Source organism: Apaloderma vittatum, unplaced genomic scaffold (assembly GCF_000703405.1).
Source record: "Apaloderma vittatum isolate BGI_N311 unplaced genomic scaffold, ASM70340v1 scaffold13667, whole genome shotgun sequence".
Classification (NCBI taxonomy): domain Eukaryota; kingdom Metazoa; phylum Chordata; class Aves; order Trogoniformes; family Trogonidae; genus Apaloderma; species Apaloderma vittatum.
The window spans coordinates 62,252-75,283 of record NW_009727904.1 but is presented as its reverse complement, the minus strand read 5'-3'; the positions used below and the strand labels follow the sequence as shown (position 1 = coordinate 75,283).

The 13,032-nt window shown below is 40.5% G+C and overlaps 1 protein-coding gene across 2 annotated transcripts; it reads right to left on the bottom strand.

The window, feature by feature from the left end:
* Positions 1 to 2,566: 2,566 nt before the first annotated feature.
* On the bottom strand, positions 2,567 to 8,900 carry ESM1 (endothelial cell-specific molecule 1). Of its 2 annotated transcripts, XM_009873884.1 has the most exons (3): positions 8,600 to 8,900; positions 4,770 to 4,925; positions 2,567 to 2,667 (listed from the first exon to the last, which is right to left on the bottom strand). In XM_009873884.1, the coding sequence occupies exons 1-3, from the start codon at positions 8,898 to 8,900 to the stop codon at positions 2,567 to 2,569; spliced, it is 558 nt and encodes a 185-aa protein (XP_009872186.1). The 2 variants fall into 2 exon arrangements, with proteins under 2 accessions (XP_009872186.1, XP_009872187.1); XM_009873885.1 differs by lacking the exon at positions 4,770 to 4,925.
* Between the last annotated feature and the right edge of the window lie 4,132 nt (positions 8,901 to 13,032).

The window sequence follows — 13,032 nt, the reverse complement described above, 5'->3', positions numbered from 1 at the left end:
ATCTCAGAGGTCTTTTCCTCAATAATTCTGTTATTCTGTGATTCTATGATTGCCACTATTAGCAACAGGCAGAAATTTCAAAGTATAACGTATAAACTTTGCTTATAGTCTAATTTCATCCTGGAACCTATTCTGTGTTGAGCAAACTGTCATTGGAGCAGCCAACAAAATGCAAAAGCATTTTATAAATTTTACAGAAAACAAAAGAAAACATCCCAAAAGTGTTTGCAGGTATCCCTCTTGTTTTCCTTTCTCGTGACTTGTCAGGTGTGGATCCACAGGTTGCTCCTATGTGGGAAATCAAACAGTGTCAAGAAGTTGCAGTTGGTGACCCAGGACTAAATGGTACCTGGCTGGCTGGTGGTCAGGCCAGCAAGAGGACTTCCAAATCCTTCCTGCACTGGGGTTGGCTGGAAAGGGGCTGTCTCGAGTGGGCAACCTGTATCCAGCTATCTTGTTTTGGACACAAACCATTCTGGTCATGGGCCACCACACAGCAGCGGAGAATGGTCACCAGCAAATTCACTGAAACAGATATAATTATTGTGAGATCATTCCAGTGGATTCAGGAGCAAAACTGCTCCTAGTCTGCCTGCACCATGACTATGACATCACCAGCAATCTTATTCCATCATTGATGGATAAACACAATAGACAGCAATGCTTTCAGTTGCTTTTTTTATTAAACAATAATAACTATATACTTTTTAAAACCACCCAGCTTATTAGATTTACATTCAAGAGTTTATAATGTTATTTGTGACACTGTTACAAAGTAGTAATAATCTATGCAAATATTTCTTTAAATAATTCTCTTCAGTCTGCTGAAGGACTGTGGGTTTGATCCTGATCTCACTGAAATCAAGAAAAAAATTACTTTTCTTATCAGTAGATGAGAATCAATACCCTTTCTTGTAAACAGCCCAAGATAATACTGCTCCTTCTCAGACCTAAACATTCAATACAGGTTAAATTGTGATATGTGCTAGTTTGAGATTTATGTTTATGTGTCTCCGATTAATGTGTCAAGAGGGTCTGCACTACCATGCTGACATTTGGATGTCCACTGCTGTCATCATTCTCTTTCTACAGCAGCAAGGTTCAGCACTGCTTTTCCCAGGTGAAAGCAGCCTGCTTCCATTGACATTGACTTTGGATCAGGATTTGGACTCTTCAAAGGCTTTGAAGTTTCTGTTGTTTGTAGTTTTGAAAGCATGCTTCCATACTCTGCACCAAACATTGGCTGTGGTACTGTGTGCTCCTTCCTGAAGTGAAGTCACTGGCAAAACTCACCTTTATTTTAAGGAAACTGTTCAGTTCAAACCACACTTCCAATCAGTGTGCTGTGTTACAGGGCAGTTCCTAAAATCATATGACCCAGGTTCACTCTGACACAGCTACATCAATTTCCATTACCTAAGGACCTGCAAACTCATCTCGTTGTGGATTTTTATGTCACAAATACATCATCCAGTCTGGACTGAATGAGGGATTGCCAGTTCTACAACAATCTAACATATGTAAGTTTTTCTGCTGGCTGAAATGGGAGTGCCTGCTCGTGTGAGTAAGAAATGAAGGACTGAGCACCCAAGTATTGTAGGCTGTGCCAGCGTTGCCACTCACTGACGGTCCAAGTCTTCCCTGTGCTGGATCAGAAGAACTCCCTGTGAGTCGCAGCTGGGTCACAGCCAGCGATGAAGGTGAAAAGTATGAAGGTCCATTTTCTTACCTTTGATATGGGACCTGCTTTTCCCCACGAAATGCAGATGTTGCTTGAATGACACTAAAGTAGCTGCTTTATAGAAATATATACATTTAAATAATGCTAAGCAGCATCTTTCATTGCAGATACCCCTCTACAAGTCTGTATAATTTACGAAGCTGCTGTTTCTCTGTACAGAATTTAACTTTAGAAATTCTTCTCAGTACAATATGTGTCTGCAGTGTCTTGGCTAGGTTATTCAAAATATATAAACTCAGATGCTGGGTGTTTTCTCACTGAAGAAAGGAAAGACATATTTATCCCCAAGAAATTCTCACCGAACTTCCAAAAAAAAAATAAAATTACTAACAACTCACTTTGGTTTATTTAATTCAAGCTATTGTACTCCTGTGCTATTATTCTTGTTATTCAAGGGTGTTGGTTTCTATCCTGGAATTTGTTAATGTACGTTTCTTTCACGTTGACTCCATGCCAATAGTTTCACTCACCCAGACTGTCCACTGAATTCAGCAAGAGCTTTCCCAGCCATCAGGCTGCAAAAGTTGGCCTCTGGCATTATTTAAATGAGAAAGGTTGAATCATATTTTTTTTAATATTACTATACATTCAGGAATCCACAATACATTTCTCTATTCAAATACTTTTCAAAACAAATATCAAAAATCATATACACTGTACACTCTAAGTAAACATTTTTCTCATGAAAAAGAGAATCACAATTGGTCTTCAGAGGTTACATTTTCATATGCTATAGATCTACTTTTTTCTTAAAGTGTGTTGTTGCGTATTCAATAATCTGTGAGAAATGCATTCACTTAAAAGTCTTATGAGTGTCAGTAAATATCAGCGAGGATTTAGCCATTTCATTACCGGAGAGCGAATAGCTTTCTCCTTAACGAATTCCTCTTTTACAGAATTTCCATCCCCTGATGCCATGTCGTTCTCTGAAAATATACAAAAATAAAGGTGGACTTCATGAAAACGAGTGAATTAAAATACTGTCCTGCAGTAACGTCCCAGGTTTTGGGAACACTTCAGAAAAACCTTAGCTAGCAAATCTTTCAGGAATCTCCTCAAATGCCTCCAATCATCCAGTTGCAAAATTTCTGCCAAATTATGGCATAAAACAGATGTGTTTTCTAATAGTTGAAGCATAAGGCAGATGACTGGAGCTCAGTTTCCAGTTCTCATTATAACACTGCAGCATGACAGAGGAACAAGCGCCACATCCTCAATAGTTATCAGTAAATTAAACATACCTGGAGCTATTCTCTGGCTGAGACCAACCGCTATGGGATAGCCTGGTGCATGCTGCTAAACTCTCTTACTCTCCAACAAAAGGGTAAAATATATCCATTTTGTCTACTGGAAATGGTCCCTGGTTTACACTGGTTCTCGAGACATATCTGACATTGTTTGGCATGACAAACTAGGCTGGACAAAACCATGCTGGCCACTGCCTTGCTGTTTGACCATGAAGATGTTCAAACTGAAATACACAGGAACACACCTTGGCACTGTTAAATTTACTAGGGTGTATGTAGCCATTACGTCTTTATAAAATACACAGGCCAGAAACTGGCATGTTTAAAATACAGAAATGTTCACAACTATTTTAATTCACAAAGGATCTGCCCTAGATATTATAGGTACCTCTGAAGACTACTATTAAGTGAAACCCTGTGTGACCATCCCATGCAGTACTACCTATGGTGTCCACAGTTTACTTTAAGTGACAGACTTCTGAGGACAGAAACCAGTGTGAAACCTTTGCATGGCTAAAAAATACCATATGTTTCTGTGGGGTCAGTATCTCATCCTGGCTGGGATGCTAAACATTGAAGCAGAAGAAAGTTTTGGACCAAAGGCAAGGGAAGGGAAGAGGAACTGATGAAAAAAGTTTACCTGGAAAGATTCAGAATATAGGCTAGATGTGGAGAAAAGCAAGAGAGAAATATTTTTTTTCATGTTATTTCAGCATCCCTGGTAATAAACAAAACCTGAAAAGGCAAAGGACCACAATCATAGAAAAATACAGAAAGTATCAGGACTGATCCATCTCTTAAAGATTTTTTTTCAAGATCATTTTAAACATGGTATAAGCGTAAGCTGAAGAAGTTTTCTTCTAATTTTCTCTAAACAGAGAGTGGAGAAAAGGTAGATCGTGTGTTAAGGCAGCAACACTAGATAGCTTAATGTACCAGGAGACAATCAAAATAAGGCACACAAACTGCAGCTGGAGGAGAAATAAAATTCAAAGACTTTTGAGGGAAGTCCTAGAAAAGCTCCCAATAGGTCTAGAATTAAACTGATGTTATTTATTTAAAATCTTTACATCTATGTTAATTTTGATTGCTGTTTAAATTTAGAGTAAATATTGTTCAGTCAAATAGACCTCAGTGTCATCAGGTGGAGGACAAAAAGGGAAGGAATTTTAATCCCAGCTTTAAAAACTTCAGTGATCTCTCCTTCCTGCCTCAAAACCCCTCTAGTTTCTTGCACTTCCAGATCTGGAAGGATTTGTTACATAGCCTTAAAAGTAAGAACTTATTCCAGAGATCCTGTGATAAATGACTAGAATAAGACACTTTGTAAAACACTTCACTGACAACTGAAAAGGTATAAAGCTCTGTCTTCATGGGGAAAAAATGTGTTATTTTTACCATGTATGAGCTAACAGTAGTAAGTGCAGCCTAGTGAAATCCTATTCTACACAAAGCGGGTACATGCACCTAAACTGACTAATGCAAATCATAGTAGAGTCGCCCATTGCACAGGAGGTGTTGTACTGCTTGTGCATGCAAGAGCCGCGAAGTATTTTGCACATGTTAAGATTTCAAAATATTTTTACCATGTGTCACAGCTCACCTAATCCCTTGTCTTATGTTAAGCGGCTGCCAATAAGAAAAATAAATGTACCTTGTGTTGCTAGCTTTTTGCACAGCTCCACCAACGTACACATCACTCACGCACAGCACACAGAGCGTGGTAGCAGATCACGTACAAGGTGACTTCTGCAAAAATCACCTGCCCCGCAAAGTCTTACCTGCGTGTGAAACTATTTTTCGTCGATTTGGAGGCTTTGAGGCAGACAGCTGAAAAAATGGGAACTTCAAACACTTCCCAGTTACTCGGTCACAGATGCCAGAGGGACAGCTGCAGGTTTTCCTGCATTCCATTCCGTAGGTACCATAGGGACACTCTGAAAAAAAGTAATATAGGAAAGCAGTCCTCAGAGATCCGAGTCAACCACCAGTACTCCTAATACCTTGCCTGCTTACAGCCTTAAAAGTGGAAAACCTCTGAGTGGAGGTCAGCTAAGCCTTAATTATAGGATTTCAGAATGCCAACTGCTTGTTACAAGTATTCTCCAGTTTTAACACACCTTGACACACATTATATCCATAATTTCTTTTCCTATAGCTTACTTGAAATGTGCTATTGGTAATTCTTCTCTGAAATATTCATCGTATTAAAAGACAAATTAAAGGTAATGTGAACATGTAAGTGTGTAATCATAGCAGATGTAGTTAAGGGCTTAGAATTGGTTTTAGGCAAAAAAGAAGGCTTCAAAAAGTTCCTGAATTCATTGTTTGGGCATGACATTATATTTAAATCATGACTGTCATGATTTAAAGCTGCAATCCACTGCTGGAACCAGGTTTGTGGCCGGGGCCGCTGCGTGGAGGCTTGGTGGAAGCGGCTGCCCCGACCCTGAGGAGCTATCCAGCAACTCACCCTCTGCCTGGAGACGCTCCCAGCTCTTGAGGAAGAGCCTTCCCTGTGAGACAGTTTCTCAGACAGCAAGGGTCTGTCTTCCCACGGCAGACAGCAAAGAGCTCACCTCCATCTCCAGCCGAAAGAGCGAGTACGCTCTAAAGGGATCCACTGGCAGTAAGGTGGCTGTCTGGTTATAATGCGTCTGATTGCATACTGCCCCGAATCAAATTTCTCATCACTTGAGCAAGCTTGTAGCTTTTCTGAAAAAAATTAAGCCAGGTGCAGAGGATTTGCTCCATCCTGTAGCTGACACATATCACATGCTGGATTGCATAACTTCCCAGAGGGTTTTAACCTGAGGTCACAGCCCTTGTCTTCTCATGCCTTGCTCTTGAACAGGGTAACTTCCCAGGACCATAACTGAAGGGATGGAGACAAGGAAAATCCAGCTCCAACAATCCCTTTCCAAACATCCAAACAAGAAATGATCTCAAGAGAAGTTTGGGATGTCCCCAGAGAAAGGTCTTTTTGCTCAGGCTGTCCTTGCCAACCCAGTGTGCATGGTCACCTTAAATGACAAGCTCTGGAGAGCTTCCCATTTAGTTCATATGGGCATATCAATGACCATTCAGGGCTGTACCAAAGATCTATCCAGCCCACGCTCCCATAAAACACTTAAGAAATAAGATGACATTGGTAAGCACGGATAACACCTCTCCTCTCATACACTCCCTCATTTTCCACTCTTGGACCTCCTGATCCAGACATGGTTTCTGTGCATGTATCACACCACAGCAGTGTTACCCTTCTCAGTTTGTTTAGTCTCTGCTTGAATCAATGAAAATATTTAGTTTCACCATACAGCCTAGGCTATCTGAAAATCAGGCTAATGCCCCCAAATGAAAAACACATACTACAATTCTCTGCATGTCCAATTGGTATACTTTTATAAATTAAAGGCACTGGAACATCAACCAGTTCCCTACTAGGGACTGCACAGTGAATGCCTCCAGCCTGGAGGACCTCCTTGAATTTCACCATACTCCCCTTCCCAAGCAAGGACACTCTCTGATCTGCTGCTTGTCCACATAAAACCAAACCAAAATCCTGCCAAAGCAAAATAGTTTTTGTGTGCACAATCCTTCCCTGAGAGCATATGCCACACAGAGCATCAATCTGCCTGCGGCAGGTTCTCAGCCCTCAGCCCAGAGAGGTGAGATACAAAGCTGTGCACAACAGCATGGAAACAAGTCTGAGCCCAATGCACTTCACCTCATGTGGAGCAATCCTGGCATTGATGCTGCTCTTCAGATTTGAACTTTGCTGTTGGAAGTTTTTTAGGTTTTTCTTTCAGTAGAGTCTGCTCCTAAATAAATAGCTCCCAGTCATCTAAGGGAAGCAGGAGTGGGTTCTTTACTGTGACCATTATACCTCAGGTTTAGGGCGTATTTACTAATAAAAGTGCAGAGCACCAGTATTCCTTAGTCTGATTTGCACAGTACTGACATTGCTATTGAAAATGATATGATGAATTCTTAGAATACTAGAAGAACTCCAGATACTGCTCTGAAACTTACACTGTCCATGTTTTACCCATTTTAGGAATAAAAAATTGAGGAACAGAGATTTCAGGTCATTTTTCCACAACTTCAAAGTAAACCAGTCACAAGCAACCAGAGAGAATTTAGCCATTGTGCCTCTTTGAATTATTATGAAATGGAAGTCATTAAAATGAGTGATCTAGTATCATATCTATAAATTGATATATAAGTTAACAATACGTGGCCCCATACTTTGCCTGATAAAATTCATGTGTGTACACAAAAGGAAAGAAAAGAAATTAGAAACGACATCTATAATTTTTAGTGAAAATCAGTATATGGGGAATATAAACCTTAATGACAGTTTTTCTACTGAGCATCCAAGATTCAGCCACAGGGATTCAGATCTCATGCCCCTCAATGTTTTTTATTCCCCATTTGAATTGTCCTATTGCATAGAAATTCCTATTAAGACAGTGAAAAGTATATAATCATTAAAAAAAACTGTTGAAAGAATTATAGGTGGTATCCTGCACTGCAGTAATTTTTAATAAGCTGGAGATTAGTTAACTATCTCAGTAGAATACTTTTCTGTGTGCTGTATGTGAGTCAGCCTGAATGATTTTTGCAGCATCTGGTTGTAAGTCATTACTTTAACTGAGGCTATTAATACTCCTGATATTTAATTGCCAAAACATCTACACTTTTAAGGAAGTTATTCAAAGACATATTTATATCTACTTACTGAAGGGGTACATGAGCACAGGAAGACTCACTGTGTTCATGCTTTGCAAAGCCTTTTTAAAAAAATATTTATCTTTAAAACTTTCATCCTACTTCTTAGTAATTTAGTATCTCCTCTCCTTTTAAAGATTCTCCTTCTTTCATGGAATGAAGATAACTCTTATATTAAAAATGCTACTATAGTCTATGACTAAATAAATCAGCACGCAGTGTACCTGGAATGCGCTGAGAGCAGTGGCTGGCTGCTCATCTCACAGTCAGCACCTGTTGTTATTTCCATCTTTCAGGCAGGAGGGTCTCTGTTTGCCTCCCCTGACCACATCCCTAAAGTAGCTGAGCACCTCGAAGGCATGACTGAATTAAAAACAACAACATATCAGGCACTGTGGCAATGCTGTTATCTCCATCCCCCAGATCCCAGAGAGAGCACCTGATGTCAGGGCAGGCAGTCGGCAGCACCCGAGAAAACCTCACCCAGGGTGGGAGCGTGGCAGGGCAGGAACCCCTAGTCAAGGTTGGACTTGCAGGATTAAAGTATTTGCAATTTATAGAAAGCCACCCACCAAATCAGTGGGAGGAACAGGACTATTGCCTGGGTCTCCCAAGTCCCAGTCAAAAATCTCATCTCCAAGCACAACCCATCCATATTTCCTCACACGTGTCCCCAAGTCTAAACAATATTCTTACATTCATGACCCTATCCTGCCTATATGTAACACCTTTTAGTACCAGCAGGTATTTTTCATTTTCTTCTTGGCTAAGGGATGAGCTGGAAAAATCCAGTTTTAGACCTTTCAAACAGGAGGCAAGCCCTACATGTAGGTTGCTGTCAAATTGCCACAGTGGGTGCATGCAAAGTGAATATTGTTACCTTTGCAGATACCAAATTCATCACCAAAGTCATCCTCCTCTGTGTAAAACTGGCACTTCAGCCCAGGACCACACTTGACACCATCCATACCCGAAACCGTACGATAGCAAGTCTCCCCCAGAGCAGCTGCACACACTCTGCAACAGCCACAGTCATCCAGCACTGTTCGCTTACAGCGCAGGGTACTTTTGCATGCGTTACTGTCACAGGGCTCGGGACAATCTACTGCGTATTTCGCACTCCAAGCAGTTCCAGCATGCGCGGGCATCAGGAGGAGTGTGAGAAACAGGAAGCTCTTCATGTCTTGCAGGGGTAAATGCTCCGTCCCAAAGAGCAGGCTTTAATGCTCAGCCTGCTGGTGCCTTGTGCCGAGGGAAGCAGTGGTACAGAATCCAAAGCGGTAGCTGCACACATCAGCCTACAAGTTTATGAGCTTTATAGAGTATGTTGCCCACATGCTGCACCGTCGTCAGCTTCCTCAATCCGGCAGCGCTGCTCCTGCCAGCCTCCCTTGTTTCAGTTTATGAAATCCAGGATGAAGGTTGGATTAGCACTCTGCTGCCATCCAGGAATTGAAAAGCCTGAGCTGATGTAATCTGTTATGTTTAGTTGGTTGTTTTGCATGAGGACTAAAAACTCTCTCACATCCGTCTCAAATGCTCAAGGACGTCTGCCAAAAGAAAAACAAAATAAAACAAAACAAACACACAACCAAAAAAAAAAAACCCCAACCCCCAACCCTGGTAGGTTGCATACCTTCCTGCAGGACAGGGATTGCTCTGACACTAGGCACGCTGCTGACAGGATGGCTCTGCCTCGCTCACACAGCTCATGTAGCCAGAAGCAAATCACACTGAATCATCTCACTTCTAAAGAATAATCTTTAAAAGAATAAATCTTTGCCACCCCCTACAAGGGGATGTGGACAGTGTGTTAAAGAGCAAAGTGAGATCATGCTATTTAACAGCTGAGCTCAGAAGTTTCGGTGGTGTTTTGCCTGTCTGCATTGAAATGCTACTTTTTAATCAATGTTGAGCTGCAGGTGAATTAAATGTTTCACTCAAAGATTATTGCTAGAACTAAAAATAGGTCAGACAGAAACCAGCATTTTGTGGGGTCTTCTGCAGGAAGTTCGGGAGAGTGATCAATGAGCTGCCCTGACCTCACAACCAAAGGGGGAAATCCCCATCCATCACCAGCACCATCTGCACAGCCTTAACATAGGTCCAGGGTGGCTGATTCTTCTCCCTTTTACACCACTTATATCCTGAACATACTGTATGGGATGGTCTGATGGTGTTTTTCAATGAAATCAGTGCAAATAAACATAAAGTAAGTCTCAGTTCCCCCATCCCCTGTCTTAGATTTTATTCACACTGCCAGAGCTTTGACAAGAAACAGCAAACAACCAAATAGTTTAGTGAAACAGATAAGCCACCAGAGAGATGGAAATTTCTACTTTAAAGAAAGATCTACAAGAAAGGAAAAAAAAGAATAAAGCTAGCCATAAATCTCTGAATACCAAAAGTTGTTGCCACTGAAGTTAGTGGGAACCAAATGAATCTAAATTTGCACGTGGCCAGCTTGCCATTTGAGAATCGTGTGTCTTGGGTGGGCTGAGGACACTACCGGTAGGCTGCCAAATAGAATGAAGGACTATGCTGATAATATAAGAGAGGAAGAAAGCCTTTTCTTCATAAATGGAAATCTGAATTGCTAGATCCAAACCAAAATGCTTAACTCTTCTCATTCATGAAGAACATGAAAAAACAACATACTTGGTTGGTATGTTGCATTTGAGTAGGTTGTTCATGTACTTCTGGTAGGTGTAGGTAGAAGAACCTGGATAGCATAGCCTAGCCTAGCCTAGCCTTGCAGTGCATTACACTGCATTGCATTGCTATGTAATCCTGGACCAGTCCATGAATTTATAGTGTAAAAACTAAAGCATTAGGTTGAAGTCTTGTAAAAATTGACAAAATGCTACTGGTAGCCATGAGATGACAGCAATTAGCAATAATAGACAGCTTCGACTTCAAAATCCAGTGCAACTATCATCTGGGAAATGAAAAGTAGACTTCAAATATGCAAGTGAAGATTGCAGCTAAAACCTGAGGAGGAACAAAAGTGTGATGTTATAATAAGCAGATAAATTAGAAATGCACGTGCTACCCCTGACCCCATCACAACTGCAACATGGCAAAAACCTGTTAAAAAAAGTGCACAATATTCCCCAAAGTTCACGGATAAGCACAGTAATGTAAACCACTGCCCATTTCTGGTGGCATTAGCATCAACTAAAATTGACATTGGTTTATATTAATAGGTCAAGATGTAACCTGTGGGACTGAGGAGCCTCTGTACATCCCACGGAGCAGTAGGAGAGAGAGAACCAGGCAGCACAGCTAAGGGCAGTAACAGTTTTAGCTCCCTGGCCAAATCTGCTCACAAGCGTGGAGTAGCCCAAAGAAGCAGGTTGCATACTTAGTGCATGGAACTTCACCAATCTGCCGCAGTAAAGAACAGGAAAGCTCTCGCTTAAGTCCCTCCGTTAAGTCTTCCTTCAGTTAATTAATACCTGCCCTTAAATTCATACCTGCTTACTCAGAGGAGATAACAGGAATATGCAGACCCATCCACACATGCACTTAGGCGTTTATGCCTGGTAGTAAACACCAGCTAGTAAAATCTCAATCTGTAAATATATTTAGGAAATGCTCTTTGTATAAAACACAAAACAAGATCTGAAAGGGCTGCATTTCATGTTTCTCACAAGAATAATGTCCTAGGGAGATAATAAATAAAAAAATTCACACAGATGTGGTGAAGAAAAGAAATTGTAAAAGAAATCAGCATGCACCCCTAGCAACTAGCCAATATTATTTGGAATAAGATGGAAACTGTATTCTGTGCTTGGAGCTTGAAGCCAAAGTAAATTATTACAGTGGATCAAAAAATACATGTAATGGAAGAAAACAATATGAACAGATAGAGGTCTGGCTTATGCATGACTATCATGGAGGAAATAATGATACTCTCATCTCCCACACTGTCCACTATTAAGTAGTGACATAAATCCAATGTCACACCCTCTGGTTTTAATGTTTCTTTGTTGTTTTACCTGTCAAATCCACTAAGCTTTTCTTTCCAATTAACAGCTTGACCCTGTAAAGCCCTCAGCTAAGCTCTCACTTGAAAACTGGTGCAACAGGAATTAATGAAGCTTCTCCAGCTATCAACAGCAGAAATTTTGTCACCATTATTTAACTTGTGGTATAAATATGCTTTAAATGTGGAAGATTTTCTGAATCAGATCAGATCAATGCTAATTACTTTTCCCCCAAATTTACAGTATAAATTGTCTTGATCCCAGTTTACCTTATAATTACATCACCATTTATAATGTTTCTCATTCCTTCTAGAAGCAGAAAAAGTTTCAAACCTTAGGTTCAATGTTTTACAAGGAACTGAGTAATTGCTGGTAGCATCAATGAGCTGTGAACTGTGTTTCCAGCTGAATACTTTAGAGCACAGTTTTTCTCATTCTTTTGCAAATAATCAATTTATCAAGCAAAAGAAGCTGGAGGGGGTCCCTTGAGGTTGTATTTATGCCCTCTGAAAAGTTTGACCACATTCGTTAAAGATCCCCCCAAAATGACATACCTTGTGATAAATGATTAATCTGGTCTGATACATGGGAGCAGTCGATTCATTAGACCAATACTCTAAGGCTTTGCTCGTTTTACTTTTTAGGTAAAGAAACATTCAGTACAGTTCTTCTGAACTTAAGCATTCTGGCCACTGCCGTTATCCAATCTTTTGAACACAAAAACTCAGGATAAGCAGGAAGCACTAATATCTCTTTAAACATAGGAAAAGGTTTAATGTATGACCCTTGTTGCTCATTTCCAAAAGACAGTCCCTAAACTAAAAATATGTTACCGTACATTCCTGAATGATCCAACTTTTTCCCAGGCTTCCTTTACAAAAAGCCATAAGCACAATGCTGTACGAGAAGCAAAGATTCAAAGGGAAACACCGAAAGGAAGCTGAGCTGCAAAGTCCAAAATGAAAAGCCAGAAATAGGAAGTAAAAGATAAGAATCAGGAAAGTGAGATAGCAGCAAGGACTCCCCTTTGTATGATTTCTTTTCTTGTATCTTTTCAATGAATTGCTAATTACTCTTTGTTTCTGCTGTAACATGGCAACTCAACTTCACTCTGATAAAAATAGATGCTTTGGGACATTTCCTACTTACTAAAAGCAAGAGGTGTTTACATCCTTTCTCCAAGCAGACCAGGTGCTACACAGAGAACTGGGTAGGCCAGCTACCTATGTGTGCACTTCAGGAGCTACCACAGAAATGACTGGATATGGTGGGATTATCCACAGGGAGCCTTAGGAATTAGAGACATAGCTTCTTCGGACCTTAT